The sequence below is a fragment of the Malus sylvestris genome, chromosome 3 (assembly GCF_916048215.2).
Source record: "Malus sylvestris chromosome 3, drMalSylv7.2, whole genome shotgun sequence".
In the NCBI taxonomy this organism is placed as follows: Eukaryota; Viridiplantae; Streptophyta; class Magnoliopsida; order Rosales; family Rosaceae; genus Malus; species Malus sylvestris.
Window position 1 is genome coordinate 3,654,350 of NC_062262.1, and position 19,642 is coordinate 3,673,991.

At 39.9% G+C, this 19,642-nt stretch overlaps 2 protein-coding genes across 10 annotated transcripts in view; both read right to left on the bottom strand.

The window, feature by feature from the left end:
* The window catches only part of LOC126616653 (COP9 signalosome complex subunit 6a-like), a 38,388-nt gene extending 18,752 nt beyond the window's left edge, over positions 1-19,636 (bottom strand). Inside the window, exons 1-9 of one of the 7 annotated variants that reach the window (XM_050284736.1) lie at positions 19,176-19,636; positions 18,995-19,083; positions 18,700-18,793; positions 17,878-17,939; positions 17,689-17,767; positions 17,482-17,574; positions 1,764-1,864; positions 1,264-1,319; positions 83-599 (exon numbers count right to left, since the gene is read on the bottom strand). In XM_050284736.1, coding sequence (XP_050140693.1) covers positions 518-599; positions 1,264-1,319; positions 1,764-1,864; positions 17,482-17,574; positions 17,689-17,767; positions 17,878-17,939; positions 18,700-18,793; positions 18,995-19,083; positions 19,176-19,509 — 990 coding nt within the window. In that variant the 5' untranslated portion in view covers positions 19,510-19,636 and the 3' untranslated portion in view covers positions 83-517. Of the gene's footprint in view, positions 1-82; positions 600-1,263; positions 1,320-1,763; positions 1,865-8,148; positions 8,527-16,718; positions 16,775-17,248; positions 17,350-17,481; positions 17,575-17,688; positions 17,768-17,877; positions 17,940-18,699; positions 18,794-18,994; positions 19,084-19,175 lie in introns of those variants that run through there. The other 6 variants (XM_050284734.1, XM_050284731.1, XM_050284730.1 and 3 more) reach the window with 6 other exon arrangements.
* On the bottom strand, positions 3,404-7,475 carry LOC126616652 (putative disease resistance protein RGA3). Of its 3 annotated transcripts, none has more exons than XR_007621223.1 (3): positions 4,041-7,474; positions 3,881-3,955; positions 3,404-3,770 (listed from the first exon to the last, which is right to left on the bottom strand). XR_007621223.1 is itself a non-coding variant. In XM_050284729.1 (2 exons), exons 1-2 carry the CDS (start codon positions 6,854-6,856, stop codon positions 3,734-3,736), a joined length of 2,853 nt encoding a protein of 950 aa, XP_050140686.1. In that variant the 5' UTR covers positions 6,857-7,475; the 3' UTR covers positions 3,404-3,733. The 3 variants fall into 3 exon arrangements, 1 of the variants encoding a protein (XP_050140686.1); XR_007621224.1 differs by having other exon boundaries at positions 3,404-3,797; XM_050284729.1 differs by lacking the exon at positions 3,881-3,955 and having other exon boundaries at positions 4,041-7,475.
* Positions 19,637-19,642: the final 6 nt, after the last annotated feature.

Sequence of the window (19,642 nt, forward strand, 5' to 3'; positions counted from 1 at the left end):
AGAACATGTCCACAATGTGGATAAGCTAAAAATACTCATACACGTGCAAGCTATGTCCTACGGTCATGAACGTGGTACAAGCTGAGAATATAACTATGTAACATCAATTATTTGGATCGCAAAAAGAAATTATAAAATAGGCTCTAAGAAAGTGTGTCGAAATGTATGACAAAAAAATAGGCTTCCCGATCCTAACCCTAATTTAATTAGAGTGGCTTTTACTTTCGAGTTTTTATTTAGTACATTCTCCTTCACTTCCCTCCCGTCCTCCCACAACTTCCATCATTCTAAAGTAGAAAATTATAATAAATAACAAAAACAAAATGATTATCAAACGGCTCATATATTACCTTTTAAAAACTACAACCTTAAACGGAACAATAATGGGCATTGACACTTGGGGAGACTGAAATTTATATTTCATTCCGAATGGTCTAGGTCTCATTAAGATTTCAATTTCTACGCCTCTATGCAGTCAAACGAAACCAGCAGCACCAAAAAGTTGTCAAAGAAACTTTCAGAAATAAGCAGTCCGTCCACCTCTTCGACTGTGCCTATCATATGCAGTGTTGAACTTGTCGACTAGCTCATTCGTTGTACTGATAAAAAAAGAAATAAACGATAACGAAATGAGAATACAATTGTCATATTCAGCTATGTACTGCTTTAGTATCATTGAATATTGGATACAATGCCACATTCAACTACTCTACTGCTTTACCCAAACAAAAATATACGCACGCTGCAGAGTACAGAGCTACGCAAACTTGGTAATTGCATTAGTATCACACAGAGGTTTGGATTATGATCCTAATTGTGAATGTAATTCTTAAATTCAACTTACGACAACACCCGTATTATAAACAACTTTATTCTAGGCGTAGGAACAAAATTTGTTACCACACATCAACTGAAAAAGATTGAAAAATCCCCCCCACCCCCACCCCCTAACCCTACAATCGTTCAGGGCAGGAATTACTAGCAATTTCTAGATAGGTAGCCTCGGGTTTCAAACTGGAGAATAAATGGGTATCAAACCCATGTGCCTAAGCTGCTCTCACTGAGCCCCATTTGATCTTCACATCAAAGTCATTGACGTGGAAAAGTTTATGCTTACATTCTATTGTTTATCTTTTTGCTGCAACAACTTTTTTACAGGACTTCCTTTGTAATAAAACAATGGACATTGAAAAGTTTAATTCAGTTCATAAGAATCACATGCAAGCGAAACAATATTAGTGCAAGATATGCCACATCTCATACCTTGAGCAGTTGGTCAGCACAGCCAAATATGTAATCAACAAAGTGTCATTGTATTCCTACCAAAAATAAAAAAGGAGGTCAGCAACAATAGTGATTCACGGGATAAAGATGTCAGCTTAATCAGCAGCCACTATCCACAATCATACATTATGTGAAAAGAGAGGAAAAAATCTCGACAAAGAGGCCTTACTTACAGTTATGGATCACAACATCTTCCAATCCAAATAAACGACAAGATAAAATTGATAATTGGAACCATGAAGCATAAGTAATGAGCTCTACCGAATACAGCTCTTACGAATAATATAACAAGTTTACTCTGATGAAACATATATAACTGGGAAGGGAAGGACCAAATCTTCTACCATTTTCCCAGCACCATCCAAAATTATTATGCCATCTTCCCATTTTTAATTAACGTTTATTTCTCTAATAGTACAATTAAGTGCATAACAAATGCCTTTACTAGTGAATTCGCAATTGAAACGAGGAACCCTCACCATCAAGAAATCATCTTGAAATTTCCCTGATTTTATGGCAGGCAACCTTCTCAAAAGACTTGATACTTGTCTTAGCAGTGAATTTTCACAAGGTATATCACCTGCAAGTAGATTAGATACCTTAATTTCGATTCTCTTCTACAATGTGATTCAAATTCGTAGACCTCAGAGAAATACCACTAGACTTAGTACTGAGTGAAAGAGGACGAGTCGATTTGAATAAAGCCCATCACCTGAAAACGCTTTTCCCACGTCACACGACCCATGAGGAAGACGGATCAAACAAATAAAATAAGACTTTTGAGTTAAAGTGATATTTGAGATCGATATAACTTTTTATTTTGATGTCTGAGATTTGAAATTAATAGAATTAGTTTATGAGTTTATTTACTATCAATCATTTTTGTGAAAATTTTCTTTTAATAAGAACAAAAATGACAAAAACTCTCAAATTAATAAAGTCAAAATGATTTAATAAAAATTAACGATGTTTTTATCGTTATTCATATTTAACAAAAACTTTTATGAAATAACCAATATAATTGATTTACAACAATCCTAGAAACCAATTTTATCGACACGAAAATAAGGACTTATACCGTTATACCAACTTCATAGAATATTCTAAGCTAAAAAGCTATAAAATAAAAGGAAAACTAATGAAAATGATTTGAATACTTTAAGTTTTAACGATAAAAATAAAATAAAAGGTAAAGTAAATAATATCAAAATTGACTTTTTAATATAAAAATGTAAACATTTCGTTAAATTTCCCTAAAATAAATTCATCTGATAACTTAGACGTCACGGACCAAGAAGAGGAACTGAAACAGCCATCAAAGCTCTCTCTCTGCCGTAATCCCCTCAATCCAAATCCCAACAAACACACTCATCATTTCTTCATATCTTCCGGTAGGTCTTTCTAAAATTATTATTTAAATAATTCACAGAGAAGAAAAATACAGAGAGAGATATTTACACAGTGGGTGGCGGTTGTATTGTACTTCTGGTGTGGATTGAGGAGGAAGAAGAACATCGGCCGCCATGGCTGCCATGGTTGGAAGATGCGCAGATTCGTTGGAGAAAAGACGAAGGGATATGTTTGGTCACATGATTAATAAAAGAAGTGGGTGTTGGACTAGACAGTACCCAAGTATTACTTTGCTGCCCATTAAAAGCTACTGCTCTAGTAATTTGGCCAGTTGAAATTTGAGTTAACGATTACAAATAGGAAATTTTTTAAAAATTATAATAATTATAGCTGTTGGATCAAATTTTAATGATCCGAATCATTTGATTCTAAGTCTTTAATGGAAGAAATCTGGACTTTGATAAACAAAACATATATCCAAGCAAGTTGTATCACTCCGAATTATTAATATTATTAAAAAACTCAAATATTGTTGGGTTTTCGTTTCATAAGAGCATCTCAAAGAGAAATAGCAATTTTTATCTCTCTAAAAGTGTCATTTTCTTATCCTTTGAGAAGTTGTGGCGTGTTTCACATGAGACTTGTATTAAATATTGAAGCCAAACTATAAGGAAAAACTTGATCAAATCTACGAATATAAACTAACATTTATCGATCACGAAATTAAACAATAATGAAGAAAAACTCATTCAACATCCACAATGTTAGATTCACATTAAAATTCTCAATAGTAGATTTATTTATAATAAAAAAGGGAAGTACAATCTATCAAAGGGGACATAAAGTCCGATATTGATCATGACAGCAATCATAACAAACAAACCTCAAACAACCAATATATACAAGATGTAACAAATCCACACTGAAACTCTTTTTTAAATTAAAACAACAATGTCACTTCCACCCCAGCATAACTATAATAAAAAAAGACATTATTGTGAATTCATTCACATTGAAACCCTGAAATCGATGGAATCCAAATAATAAAATTCATACAGTGCAACAGCCCGAGACCTCGGGAGGCATACTTCAGTGGTCTCTACATGATCACCCTTTTAGCTTCATCACGAGATTCCCTGAAACGATATGAACAAATATTTTTACTAAAATATGTTAGTCTAATATAGCAACGCACAACAGATTACATGAATTTAGTTGTGGGAAGCAAATATGCACAGAACAGTACCTTTTCAAATAGGATTACACACAGAATATGTCTTTGCGAGCCACCATTAGTAATTAATAGTTGAAGATTTAGAGGCTAAATAAACCCAAAAAATGATGATGTTAAGCCACAGTCGGTATATCTAAAAATCAAATAAAATAAAATAGATGATCTCAATTACCGGATGATTTTTTGGATGTGAGAAATCTTAGGCCACTCCTCTCCACTCGCTTCTGTGCAACGATCGGTAAGTTTCCGACAATTCTGGATGGTAAGATTCTGAAGTGGTATTTTGCTGAGGAAATCTGGCAGTGTTTCTAGCGTTGAACAGTACCCAATAGTCAAGGAAGAAAGACAAGGCATGATTGTAGGAAATTTAGAATCCTCTTTCGCCCACCCGTTCACGCCTTCCCACTCTTTCCAATTCGGCAACCCACAAAAGCCAAGGTCTTTCAGTTTTGGGAATACTGCGGAGGATGATTTGAATGCTGCTTGGTCATCTTCTAGTCCCAAAAATTCACCACCAACCTTTTCTATACGCCCCATAAACGATAGATTCAGTCTTTCAAGGAAGGGCAATTTACCAAGAGGAGGCAAAGTTTCCCAATTTCCACAATCACTAAGAGTAAGGAATCTCAACCTGTTTAAACACGTCAACCATTTCGGCCAGGTGGGAGCCACAATCCCTTTAATGACTAAAGATTCCAAATCTTCTTGCGGTTGTAAGGCATTCAGTATTTGAAGACTACTCTCTGGAGTCATAGGGGGTTCAAACTCCCAATCAATTTGGAGATTAAAAATTTGTTTGTTGTCAACCAATGGTAGTTCCACAACCTCGCTTACATCATTCAAATCCCCCCTAAATGTTATGTTGAGACTGCCCCGAAGGTTGTTCAAGGTTCTCAGATCCCCAAATTTGAATGCTTCGTCATTGCGACCAAAAAACACACGACACTCATCTAATGTTTGCAAACTTGTTAATCTCCCTATCCCAATTGGCAAGTACTCCAGACCAGATTCCATCACATAAAGATGCCTTAAATTAATCAACTTGCTCATGTTACGAGGCAATTTTGAAAGTGAATAGCAATAACAAATGGCCAAGGTATACAAATTGTATAAACTACAAATAGAGTCTGGTAATTTCTCCAAACCAGAATTGCCAGACAAATCAAGATGCCTCAAATGTACCAATTGACTAATCTCCTCTGGAAGTTCTTCAATGGAATTATCAATCAAATTTAATGTCCTAAGACATTTCAATCGCAAAACTAAACTTGTGTCTATGCGTGATGGTCTTGGGCAAAAAACTGCGAGGGTACGTAGTTTTTTGCAATTGTAACATGAGGTAGGAAGTGAATTTGAACTGTCGAGAACATATGTTAAGGTTAAATGGCGAACCTTGTTGACCAATACCTCTATCTCACTATTAGCACCTTGATTAGCCTCCGTAATCAAACATTCCTTCTTGGTGAGAAAGTGCACAAAGTCATGTACAATATCATGCATTTTACAACCTATAATCTTACCACTAACATCTTTCTTAAAATCTTGGAAAAACGACCGTGCAACTAAGTTATCAAAAACAATGTTGCCAATTATACCCTTATCTTTATTCTCTTCCGAATCAAGATAATCTTGTGCCATCCAAAGATTTATCAATATATCCCTCTCTAACTCGTAATCTTTGGGGAAAATTCCACAATATAAAAGGCAACATCTATCTACAGGGATCAAATCATAATAACTTAGAAGCAGTGGTTGGAAAACTTCTTCCTCCCCTTCTTTCCAATCCCATATCTTACTATTCAAAACATCTTTCCATTCCTTCATTGTTCTCTTGTCACGCATGAGACTACCCAAAGTCTTTGCAACAAGAGGCAAGCCCTTACACTTCTTTACAATTTCCCTACTAATATCTCCAAACACCCCATACTCATCTGCTTCCCTATTAGAAAATGCCATGTGATTGAAGATTGACAAACAATGTTGTTCACTCAACCCTCCAAGATTTATCGTGAAGGTGGTTGATCTCATCATACTAGCAACCTTTTCTTTTCTTGTGGTGACCAATATTCTACTACCTTCAGCACTATTTTGCATCAGTGGTACCTTTAATTGGTTCCACTGGCTACTATCTTCATTCCACACATCATCCAATACTAGGAGAAGCTTTTTTCCCTTAATCGATCTAGACATACATTGTAAGACATCATCCAACTCATTTGAACTTGTGAACTCATCGCTAATGGCTTTTGCAATCTTCATGACGTCAAAAGGGTCTGACACACAAATCCATTTTTTTTTCTGAAAATGGGCATCGACGTTGGCATCATTATAGGCTAGTTGGGCTAAAGTTGTCTTCCCCATTCCTCCCATCCCTACAATAGGAATGATGAGGAGCCCCCTCCCTTCTTCGTCACTCACTAACTTCCTTACCAAACTATCCTTTTCTGTTTCTCGGCCAAATATCCCAGATACATCGACAAAAGACGAGGTTTGAGGTTTTTGAATGCCCTTATCTATAAGTTGAAAATTATAGATTTTTCTTTGCTTATAGATCGTAGTTAACCTCTCATTCAGATCCTTAATCTCTTGAGCGATTTTATGACGAGGAATTACCCGCCCAACATGACCACAACAAAAGCAACAGGGGACAATAGGGAAACATACCTTTTTCTTAGGAACAACAACACTTGTGCCTTCCCTTTCTTGCTTCTCCACTTGTTGCCTCAAAATCTCACTCTTCCAGTCATCCAGCACATCTACCATGTCGAAGGATATTTCCTTGAGATTATCCAACCAGTCTCTCACGTTGGCCTCTTTCACTTGCCTTTGCTCTGCATCCTCAAGCACAGCCCGAATTGCTTTTAGATTGCGAGCAAATTCTTTAACTTCTTTCTCAACGTTCAAAACAAGTTTCACCTCTTCGGCTACGTATTCATAAGCCATTGAGGCTAACTTTTCTAGTAGTGTGGAGATAAGGGCATCGGCCATTTTTAGGGTAAGGAACTTAGAAATTGGTTGACAGAGGAAAAAGAGAATAGTTGGAAAAAGGAAAGTGTATAGGAATTAAAGAAATGCAGGATGTGGTTGTGTGCCATTGCTTTTCTTCTACCTAGTTTATATAGACAATGGATATATATATACCGCGTAGGTCTTCCTGTTTGCTTTCTGTAAAGCAAGATTCTTTGCGTTAGTTACCAAAACGAAGATGGGAATATGGTACCAAAGAAAAAAAAAGGACGAATGTGAAAGAAAGAGGCAACTTTTATGTGAAAGAAACAAAACAAAAAGCACTTCTCTTTTCCCTCTATACACGTCTCCCTCTTCTGCGATTTACTCTCCGCGGAGAGAAAGGAATAACAGCAACTTTTATGAGTGAATTTATTATTGCTACTGTCAGCAAGCAGGCTCATTTCCTTAGAGCATAATTAACCATGTACAGAATCTGAATGTCTTTCTTGTGTAAAGATCGACTTCCTACATGGATTTATGCCTTTCGTTTGGGTGGCTGTTTGTTCAATTGGCATTCGTGCCTCTGTTAGCAAGAAAGCTCATTTCCTTAGAGCATAATTAACCATGTTGCAGAATCTGAATGCCTATCTTGAGTGAAGATCGACTTCCTACATGGAATTATGCCTTTCGTTTGAGTGGCTGTTTGTTCGACTGGCATTCATGCCTTTGTTAGCAAGCAAGCTCATTTCCTTAGAGCCTAATTAACCATGGTACAGAATCTGAATGTCTTTCTTTTGGGTGGCTGTTTGATCGATTGACATTCGTGCCTCTGTTAGCAAGCAGGCTCATTTCCTTAGAGCCTAATTAACCTTGTTACAGAATCTGAATGTCTTTCTCGAGTGAAGATCGACTTCCTACATGGAATTACGCCTTTCGTTCGGGTGGCTGTTTGTTCGATTGGCATTCGTGCCTTTGTCAGCAAGCAAGTTCATCTCCTTAGAGCCAAGTAACCTTGTTGCAGAATCTGAATGTCTTTTCTTGATCGAAGAGCGAGCTCCTAATTCCTACATGGGATTACGCCTTTCGTTTGGGTTGTTCGATTGACATTCGTTTGTGCCACTTGAGCCTTTGTTAATTAGTTCTTCTCTTCTCCGGTGGAGAATTTGTACGGTGATTAGTTTTTCTGAATTGTTGCTTGCGGTGTTCACTTCTCTGCGGAACTGGTCTCATTCGATGTGATGTTTTTTATCCTTTGATATCATATTTGAACTTTCAAAAAAATGAAGGGCCCTTTTTAATAATTTTTCAGCCAATCATAATGGCCGTGAAACTGAGCGGAAAATAATTTTTGTATTTCAATAAACAATGAATTGAAATATAAATGATTTGCATCAATCTATAGCGGAAAATAATAATAAATAACAAAAACAAAATGATTATCAAACGGCTCATATGTTACTTTTTAAAAGCTACAACCTAAAACGAAAGAATAATGGGCATTGACACTTGGGGAGACTGAAATTTATATTTCATTCCGAATGGTCTAGGTCTCATTAAGATTTCAATTTCTACGCCTCTATGCAGTCAAACTAAACCAGCTGCACCCAAAAAGTTGTCAAAGAAACTTTCAGAAATAAGCAGTCCGTCCACCTCTTCGACTGTGCCTATCATATGCGGTGTTGAACTTGTCGACTAGCTCATTCGTTGTACTGAGAAAAAAAAAAAGAAATAAACGATAAGGAAATGAGAATACAATTGTCATATTCAGCTACGTACTGCTTTAGTATCATTGAATTTTTGATACAATGCCACATTCAACTACTCTACTGTTTTACCCCAACAAAAATATACGCACGCTGCAGAGTACAGAGCTATGCAAACTTGGTAATTGCTTTAGTATCACACAGAGGTTTGGATTATGATCCTAATTGTGAATGTAATTCGTAAATTCAACTTATGACAACATCTGTATTATAAACAACTTTATTCTAGGCGTAGGAACAAAATTCGTTACCACATATCAACTGAAACAACAACAACAAAGCCTTTTCCCACTAAGTGGGGTCGGCTATATGAATCCTAGAACGCCATTGCGCTTGGTTTTGTGTCATGTCTTCCGTTAGATCCAAGTACTCTAAGTCTTTTCTTAGAGTCTCTTCCAAAGTTTTTCTAGGTCTTCCTCTACCCCTTCGGCCCTGAACCTCTGTCCAGTAGTGACATCTTCGAACCGGAGCGTCAGTAGGCCTTCTTTGCACATGTCCAAATCACCGGAACCGATTTTCTCTCATCTTTCCTTCAATTTCGGCTACTCCTACTTTACCTCGGATATCCTCATTCCCAATCTTATCCTTTCTCGTATGCCCACACATCCCACGAAGCATCCTCATCTCCGCCACACCCATTTTTTGTACGTGTTGATGCTTCACCGCCCAACAAACTGTGCCATACAACATCGCTGGCCTTATTGCCGTCCTATAAAATTTTCCCTTGAGCTTCAGTGACCTATGACGGTCACACAACACGCCGGATGCACTCTTACACTTCATCCATCCAGCTTGTATTCTATGGTTGAGATCTTCATCTAATTCTCCGTTCTCTTGCACGATAGATCTTAGGTAGCGAAAACGGTCGCTTTTTGTGATCTTCGCTAGATTGCTCCGGTCATTAGTATGGATAAGTATATAAATGGATAGAGATAGGAAAGCGAACACAAGATGAACGTGGTTCACCCAGATTGGCTACGTCCACGGAATAGAGGAGTTCTCATTAATTGTGAAGGGTTTACACAAGTACATAGGTTCAAGCTCTCCTTTAGTGAGTACAAGTGAATGATTTAGTACAAAAGACATTAGGAAATATTGTGGGAGAATGATCTCGTAATCACGAAACTTCTAAGTATCGGAGTGTGGTATTGTCTTGACGTGCCTTATCTGTCTCATAGGTAGATGGAGCATCTTCTCTGGAAGTACTCTTCCTCCATCCTGGGGTGGTATCTTTAACTGGTGGAGATGCACAAGGTAATGTATCAATTTCACTTGAAGCTTACTTGTAGTTTCAGGCTTGGTCAAGCGCGATACAAACCATGTAGTAGGAGTCCCCCAAGTCGCCCAGCTAGGGGATCTGCTGAAAGAGGTGACAGACAAGGTAAGCAATCATAGCTCCAGCTGATTGTTCACAGTCTCCCTATCTTGCAGGCAGCATGAAGGATAAAGAGAAGAAAATGAGAAGAGATGATATGAGATACTTTTGCTTTTGAAGAAGTAACTTTCCACAGGCTTATTCTTGAACTGAGCTGGAGGGTTTTCTGGTTTCCTCCAGAGTATAAGGCCGACTGAAGAATTTGAGGGTCAAAACAAGTCCATCAAATCTAGAGTACGTTCGACCCTGCTGATATGGGATACTTTTGCTTTGACAGAGTAATGGATGTATCGGCACGTGTGCTGTTACGCTTGTCTCCACATGCTTCCTTGTATCCTTCTCCCTTGCCCTATCTGTTCCTCAGGCAGATGCGGTATCTTCCCTGGAAGCATAAGATGTTGAAGATGAGTACTCGAGAGCAATGTCAGGTAAGTAATCAGGTAAGAGGTTCCAGGCAGTCAGTTCCTGGCTGGAAGCTTGATTCCAAGTACTGACTGATTGCTCTCTTTCTCCTTGTCTTGCAGGTAAGAACAAGGTCCAAGGAAAAGACAGGGAAAAAGCATGATATGGGATACTCTTGCTTTTAACCCTGATGATATGAGATATTCTTGCTCTAGTATAGCTTGTTTGCAGAAGGATTATCGAGGGGAAAGAAAGCTGAATATTTCGAAAGGCTTCGTTGGGAGTGCCCTCTCAGATATGAGGAAGGGTTGAGCATTTTTGCAGGTCTGCATGTCCGTTGAGGATGGAGGTCGACATATATAGGAGTCTCCTTAACAAGTAGTAATGTTATTCCTTTACCCTACTTGGTCATAGCACGGTAGTGGGAGCTGTCAGCTTCACATGTTTTAACGCTGTCAGAGCACTTTGAAAAAGTGGTTTGTGGTATCTGGAAAGCTGATGTTGTGTGTGAAGATTACAGACAGCTTTATCCAAGGAGATCCGGCTCTTGAAGTTGGGAAAGTGTTGCCTCTTCGGTTTTCGAACAAGCAATCCTATCGGGGATCTGGCTCTCGAGATTCGGAGAACGATGCCTCTTCGATTTTTGAGAAAGCAATCATGCTGGGGGTCTGGCTCTCGAGATTCGGAGAGCGGTGTCTCTTCGATTTTTGAGAAAGTAATCATGTTGGGAGTCTGGCTCTCGAGATTCGGAGGGCGGTGCCTCTTCGATTTTGGAGCAAGCAATCTTGTTGGGAGTGTTTTCTCGAATGTGAGTAAAGGTTGGGCATGTTTGCTAGTCTACCTTGCCACGAAGCACAGAGGTTGACACACAGGGACTTTCCAATTATCCAGCAATGGTACTGTTCCTTTACCCTCTTCGATTTTTGAGAAAGTAGTCATGTTGGGAGTCTGGCTCTCGAGATTCGGAGGACGGTGCCTCTTCAATTTTGGAGCAAGCAATCTTGTTGGGAGTGTTTTCTCGAATGTGATTAAAGGTTGGGCATGTTTGCTAGTCTACCTTGCCATGAAGCACAGAGGTTGACACACAGGGACTTTCCAATTATCCAGCAGTGGTACTGTTCCTTTACCCTTGTGGGTAATAATATGGTAGCTAGACCTTCAAAATTTATGTGTCTAAACTTTGTTAGTGTTGTTTCTTTGCTATTCTTTTACCCTTCTTGGTTAGAGCGATGTAGTGGGAGCAGCAAGCTTCACGTGTTCAACTTTGGCAGAGAGCTTTGGCAAAGTTATCTGTGGTACCCATGAGCTACTGTTGCGTGTGGGAAGTGGGTGATTGAACAGTAAAACTCATGTGCTTTCTACTTCACCAGAAGTCTTCGACCGAATGCCCATAATTTCCGCAAAGCTGAGTGTGCGTGTGACAGATGCTGACAAGGCTGGAAAAGTAGGTGCCTCTTCGATTTCTGAGATCGGCCCTCGTGGTCTCTGAGCAGCCCAGCTTTTGAGAAAGCAAGCGCCTCTTCGATTTCTGAGATCGACCTTCGTGGTCTTTGTGCAGCCCAGCTTTTGAGAAAGCAAACGCCTCTTCGATTTCTAAGATCGACCCTCGTGGTATCTGAGCAGCCTTGCTTTTGAGAAAGCAAACGCCTCTTCGATTTCTGAGCAGGCGCCTCTTCGATTTCTAAAGCTCCGTCGAGTGCAGATTTTTATAAGGGCTGGCATTAAGTTCCAAAGCACACTTGAATCTCCACCAGTAGAAGCTCCATTCTTGCACTTCTAAGATCTTGATTTGTCCGACCTCTTCTCTCTTCAACACCTTTGAAAATGTCTGGCCCCTCCGACCGTCGTTTTGACTTGAACCTTGTTGAAGAGGCAGCCCCGCCTTCTCCTGACAACATATGGCGTCCATCATTCGTCTCCCCTACTGGTCCTCTTACCGTTGGGGATTCCGTGATGAAGAATGATATGACCGCTGCGGTGGTGGCCAGGAACCTTCTCACTCCCAAAGATAACAGACTACTTTCCAAACGGTCTGATGAGTTAGCTGTTAAGGATTCTCTGGCTCTCAGTGTTCAGTGTGCAGGTTCTGTGTCTAATATGGCCCAACGCCTATTTGCTCGAACCCGCCAAGTTGAATCATTGGCGGCTGAAGTGATGAGTCTCAAACAGGAGATTAGAGGGCTCAAGCATGAGAATAAACAGTTGCACCGGCTCGCACATGACTATGCTACAAACATGAAGAGGAAGCTTGACCAGATGAAGGAATCTGATGGTCAGGTTTTACTTGATCATCAGAGATTTGTGGGTTTATTCCAAAGGCATTTATTGCCTTCGTCTTCTGGGGCTGTACCGCGTAATGAAGCTCCAAATGATCAACCTCTGATGCCTCCTCCTTCTAGGGTTCTGTCCAGTACTGAGGCTCCGAATGACCCCCCTCCGGTGCCTTCTCTTTCTGGGGCTCTACCGACTGCTGAGACTTCTCCTAAGCAACCTTTGTGAAGGCTCCCTCTTGTTTGTTTATTTTGACTTATGTATATGTACATATTTGTAGCTTATCGGGGATATCAATAAATAAGCTTTCCTTCATTTCAACGTATTGTGTTAAATACACCAAAGCCTTCTTCGCTAAGTTCTTTGAATTTTCTTTTGTTGAAGCTTTGTGAGTGGAGCATGTAGGTTGAGGTAGTGTTCCCTTAATTTCCTGAGTGAGGAAAACTTCTCGGTTGGAGACTTGGAAAATCCAAGTCACTGCGCGGGATCGGCTATATGGATCTTAGAACGCCATTGTGCTCGGTCCTGTGTCATGTCCTTCGTTAGATCCAAGTACTCTAAGTCTTTTCTTAGAGTCTCTTCCAAAGTTTTCCTAGGTCTTCCTCTACCCCTTCGGCCCTGAACCTCTGTCCCATAGTCGCATCTTCTAATCGGAGCGTCAGTAGGCCTTCTTTGCACATGTCCAAACCACCGTAACCGATTTTCTCTCATCTTTCCTTCAATTTCAGCTACTCCTACTTTACCCCGGATATCCTCATTCCTAATCTTATCCTTTCTCGTGTGCCCACACATCCAACGAAGCATCCTCATCTCCGCTACACCCATTTTGTGTACGTGTTGATGCTTCACCGCCCAACATTCTGTGCCATACAGCATCGCCGGCCTTATTGCCGTCCTATAAAATTTTCCCTTGAGCTTTAGTGGCATACGGCGGTCACACAACACGCCGGATGCACTCTTCCACTTCATCCATCCAGCTTGTATTCTATGGTTGAGATTTCCATCTAATTCTCCGTTCTTTTGCAAGATAGATCCTAGGTAACGAAAACGGTCGCTCTTTGATATTTCTTGATCTTCGATCCTCGCCCCTAACTCGTTTTGACCTCCATTTGCACTGAACTTGCACTCCATATATTCTGTCTTTGATCGGCTTAGGCGAAGATCTTTAGATTCCAACTCTTCTCTCCAAAGGTTAAGCTTTGCATTTACCCCTTCCTGAGTTTCATCTATCAACACTATATCGTCTGCGAAAAGCATACACCAAGGAATATCATCTTGAATATGTCCTGTTAACTCATCCATTACCAACGCAAAAAGATAAGGACTTAAGGATGAGCCTTGATGTAATCCTACAGTTATGGGAAAGCTTTCAGTTTGTCCTTCATGAGTTCTTACGGCAGTCTTTGCTCCTTCATACATATCCTTTATAGCTTGGATATATGCTACTCGTACTCCTTTCTTCTCTAAAATCCTCCAAAGAATGTCTCTTGGGACCCTATCATACGCTTTCTCCAAATCTATAAAGATCATGTGTAAATCCTTTTTCCCATCTCTATATCTTTCCATCAATCTTCGTAAGAGATAGATTGCCTCCATGGTTGAGCGTCCTGGCATGAACCCGAATTGGTTGTCCGAAACCCGTGTCTCTTGCCTCAATCTATGCTCAATGACTCTCTCCCAGAGCTTCATTGTATGACTCATTAACTTAATACCCCTATAGTTCATGCAATTTTGTACGTCGCCCTTATTCTTGTAGATAGGCACCAAAGTGCTCGTTCGCCACTCATTTGGCATCTTCTTCGTTTTCAAAATCCTATTGAAAAGGTCAGTGAGCCATGTTATACCCGTCTCTCCCAAAACTTTCCACACTTCGATTGGTATATCGTCTGGGCCTATTGCTTTTCTATGCTTCATCTTCTTCAAAGCTACAACCACTTCTTCCTTCCGGATTCGACGATAAAAAGAGTAGTTTCTACACTCTTCTGAGTTACTCAACTCCCCTAAAGAAGCATTCCTTTCATGTCCTTCATTGAAAAGATTATAAAAATAACCTCTCCATCTGTCTTTAACTGCGTTCTCTGTAGCAAGAACCTTTCCATCCTTATCCTTGATGCACCTCACTTGGTTTAGGTCCTTTGTCTTCTTTTCCCTTGCTCTAGCTAGTTTATAGATATCCAACTCTCCTTCTTTAGTATCTAGTCGTTTATACATATCGTCGTAAGCCGCTAACTTAGCTTCTCTCACAGCTTTCTTTGCCTCTTGCTTCGCTTTTCTATACCTTTCACCATTTTCATCAGTCATATCCTTGTATAAGGCTTTACAACATTCCTTCTTAGCCTTCACCTTTGTTTGTACCTCCTCATTCCACCACCAAGATTCCTTTTGGTGTGGGGCAAAGCCCTTGGACTCTCCTAATACCTCTTTTGCTACTTTTCGGATACAACTAGCCATGGAATCCCACATTTGGCTAGCTTCCCCATCTCTATCCCACACACACTGGGTGATTACTTTCTCTTTGAAAATGGCTTGTTTTTCTTCTTTTAGATTCCACCATCTAGTCCTTGGACACTTCCAAGTCTTGTTCTTTTGTCTCACTCTTTTGATATATACATCCATCACCAACAAGCGATGTTGATTAGTCACGCTCTCTCCTGGTATAACTTTGCAATCCTTACAAGTTATACGATCCCCTTTCCTCATTAGAAGAAAATCTATTTGTGTTTTTGACGACCCACTCTTGTAGGTGATCACATGTTCTTCTCTCTTCTTAAAGAAGGTGTTGGCTAAGAAAAGATCATATGCCATTGCAAAATCCAAGATAGCTTCCCCATCCTCGTTTCTCTCCCCAAAACCATGGCCACCATGAAAACCTCCATAGTTGCCTGTCTCCTTGCCCACGTGTCCATTTAAATCTCCTCCTATAAATAACTTCTCCGTCTGAGCAATTCCTTGCACCAAGTCTCCAAGGTCTTCCCAAAATTTCTCCTTCGAACTCGTATCCAACCCTACTTGAGGTGCGTACGCACTAATCACATTGATAAGTTCTTGTCCTATTACAATCTTGATTGCCATGATTCTATCTCCTACCCTCTTGACATCTACAACATCTTGTGTCAAGGTCTTGTCCACGATGATGCCAACACCGTTTCTCGTTCTATTTGTGCCCGAATACCAAAGTTTAAACCCTGAGTTTTCTAGATCCTTTGCCTTACTACCAACCCACTTAGTTTCTTGTAGGCACATAATATTTATCTTTCTCCTCACCATAACTTCCACTACTTCCATAGATTTTCCCGTTAAGGTTCCTATATTCCACGTTCCTAAACGCATTTTGCTCTCTTGAACTCTACCCTTCTGTCCTAGCTTCTTCACCCTCCCCCGTCTAATAGGATCAAAATACTTCTTTTGTGTGTCCCGTGTAAAGTTGATAGGAGCATATGCTCCCAAACAACTTTGAGTGGAGTCGTTCGAAAAGAAGTTTCTATGGCCCCCTTGCTCATTTAACACTGCATCCGGGTGCCGATGGAGATACAACGACCCTTGCTCACTTATCACTGTGCTCGGGCCACACAGCGCGCCACTTACGGGTGACGCCCTAGCTTTAGCACAATTTTGTTCTGAATTCATTTTCATAAGGATTCGACGTGATCATGGAGTGCCGGCTGTCGACTACCTGACGCCCTCCCCCTCCTCCTTTATCCGGGCTTGGGACCGGCAATGTAAGTACATAGGCGGAGTTACATATCAACTGAAAAAGATTGTAAAATCATCCCCACCCCCACCTCCAAACCCTACAATCATTCAGGGCAGGAAATACTAGCAATTTCTAGATAGGTAGCCTCGGGTTTCAAACAGAAATACATGGGTATCAAACCCATGTGCCTAAGCTGCTCTCACTGAGCCCCCATTTGATCTTCACATCAAAGTCATTGACGTGGAAAAGTTTATGTTTACATTCTATCGTTTATCTTTTTGCTGCAACAACTTCCTTTGTAATAAAACAATGGACATCGAAAAGTTTAATTCAGTAGTTCATAAGAATCACATGCAAGGGAAAACATATTAGTGCAAGATATGCCACATCTCATACCTTGAGCAGTTGGTCAGCACAGCCAAATATGTAATCAACAAAGTGTCATTGTATTCCTACCAAAAATAAAAAAAGAGGTCAGCAACAAGAGTGATTCACGGGATAAAAATGTCAGCTTAATCAGCAGCCACTATCCACAATTATACATTATGTGAAAAGAGAGGAAAAAATCTCGACAAAGAGGCCTTACTTACAGTTATGGATCACAAAATCTTCCAATCCAAATAAACGACAAGATAATGTTGATAATTGGAACTATGAAGCTTAAAGTAAGAGCTTTTTTGAACCATGAAACATAAGTAATGAGCTCTACCGAATACAGCTCTTACCAATAATATAACAAGTTTATTCTGATGAAACATATATAACTGGGAAGGGAAGGACCAAATCTTCTACCATTTTCCCAGCACCATCCAAAATTATTATGACATCTTCCCATATAAATTAATGTTTATTTCTCTAATAGTACAATTAAGTGCATAACAAATGCCTCTACTAGTGAATTCAGAATTGAAACGAGGAACCCTCACCATCAAGAAATCATCTTGAAATTTCCCTGATTCTATGGCAGGCAACCTTCTCAAAAGACTTGATACTTGTCTTAGCAGTGAATTTTCACAAGGTATATCACCTGCAAGTAGAGAAACAAGAGCAATTATTATCAGTTCTGGACCTTTCTAAAACATGGCTCCCAGCAGTATGCATACACAAAGAGCCAACACAATAGCAAGTACTTGTACTTATACTAAAAGTATGTGCGTACCTTTCTGCATAGCAAGAAGATAGTGATGAAGCACTCTAATTCTGCTATTTAGCATCTTGATAGCACTGTGGATTCCTGTAAGATGAGCAGCCACTGCACACAACCCAGGTTGTATTAGTTTGTATCAGAACTAGATGAGTACGTCCGGTTATCTTTTGTGGGGAAGAACCGGTGTGAGATAAGTAACATTATCAACTGAGGACTCACATTGAGTTGCTGCTGAACCTCCATCAGATGGTTTAAGATGGGCAACATGATCAACTGAAATGCGCTCAGCTTCCACCGTCTTTGAAACACACACACACGCACACACAAAATAAGAACAAAATCGTCTCAGTAAACCCTGGTTGATAATAATAAATAACTTTAAAGTAGAAAATAATGAATAAGCCTAACCTCAATGGTATAGCTTGAGCTGACAAAGATTAGCTGTGGAATCCCATCAATGACATGCATCTCTACAGTTGTAAAGTTAACACTCATAAGACGACAAAGTTTAAACAGCTAAATGATAAACGGCAATTCTAATAGGAACCAAGAAAACTGTCCAAATCCCACAAGTTTTCCATTAGACTCTGGCCAATAGAAATAATTTGCAAGCCAATCCAATTACAAATATTGCAACCCTAAAAGTCATTGCACAATAGATTTCACTAGGGACCATGATTTCATGAGACAAATAAGAGTTGCAGGAACTATTAATTGTACAGTATAAGGCAAAGAAAAAAGAAACACTACAATCTCAACTAAAACTAAGAAAATGGCAGCAAACAATAGATAACGCTGTGGTAAAACAACAACAATGTGGGGTTGTTAAGAAGCTTAAACAACCTCCTACTAAATTTTAGACAGCCTTATGTTCGACAGAGTATTGAAAGAACTGGAACCGGCACTGGGGCACTTTTAGTTTGTTTGCCACAGTCTCAAGGATGGCTTCCTAAGAAACACCAAACGTGGCCGAATTCCAATACAATATCTCAAGCAACCACCAACCAGCGCAAACTAAAATAAGCAATCATGGTATATACAAGAAAGAGAAAGCACTACATGCACATGCTGCCGTGATAAAAAATACAAATTCATGCTTCAGCCGTAGATATGATACCAAATAGCATACAAATTCACAAAATCAGAAATGCATAGGTTTACAATTAACTGGAAATGCCCACAAAAGCTCACATACACAACAACAACAAGATAACAATGCAGCTAACGTACCACTTTCGTAAATAGTGATTGGGAGATCCTTTTGAGCAGCATTGATCAAGGGGTTGAGAAGGACATAAACAGGGCTTTCATTGATATCCATCAGCTGCGACAATAGAAACACAAATTCTTATCATGGGAAAACGAAAAACCAAATGCAATATAAACATCATGCCAAAAAACTAGACTCTCGAATTCGAGAATCATTGATATTTCGTAGTGGACATGATTCGGTCCCTAACAGTACAGTATCACATAATGCAAGTATCTACGGGTTCGAATAATGAGAAAAGAGCAGAAAAATTACAGCTTTGTGGATGTTCATGTCAGATTCCTGAGCATCTGTTCCAGTAGAGTACCACCCCAGTATGTAAAAGTGCGGGAACACCTTCTTATCTGCAAAAGCAAAATACTGCCACTGATTAAAACCACAAAAATAAAATAATAAAATAATAAAAAATAAAGGCTATGAGAAGCGAGAACGCAACAGAGCTCTTGCTTCTTCTCGAGGAAGGCGCGGTCGAGGGAGTGAGTAGCAGGATCGTAGAGGAGCTCGAAGCTGTTGAAGATCTCGACCGTGCGGCCCCTCTGAACCCCGATAACGCAGCCGAAGACCCGCGGACACGAGGCGGAGTCGGAGAAGGAAGAAGAGGAGGCTGCTTCTACTGCTCCGTCGGCGCCGTTGTTGGGCGGTGGTGGTGTCGAAGTGTTGGTGACGGGCGGCTGCATCTGGGACTTAACCCTAGAGTAGTGGTCGGAGATGTTGACGATCACCAGTGGGTGGAGCTTGAACGTCAGCCCGCTGCTGGAGGATTCCGCCATTTTTTTCCGATTTCGCGATTTGGTGGTTTTGGTTTTTTGGCTCTTCGGAGCTCCGGTTTGGGTTTTTGCTTTTGCTTCTTCTCTGCCTTCTCTTTTCTTTTTATTTTAATTGTGATTTTATTGCAGTTTAATT

Excerpts from the sequence above, each read along its gene's own strand:
- LOC126616652 (XM_050284729.1), bottom strand. The coding sequence starts at position 6,856 with ATGGCCGATGCCCTTATCTCCACACTACTAGAAAAGTTAGCCTCAATG. Across the intron at positions 3,771-4,040 it reads CACATCCAAAAAATCATCCG|GGAATCTCGTGATGAAGCTA; the intron begins GTAATTGAGATC and ends ATATCGTTTCAG.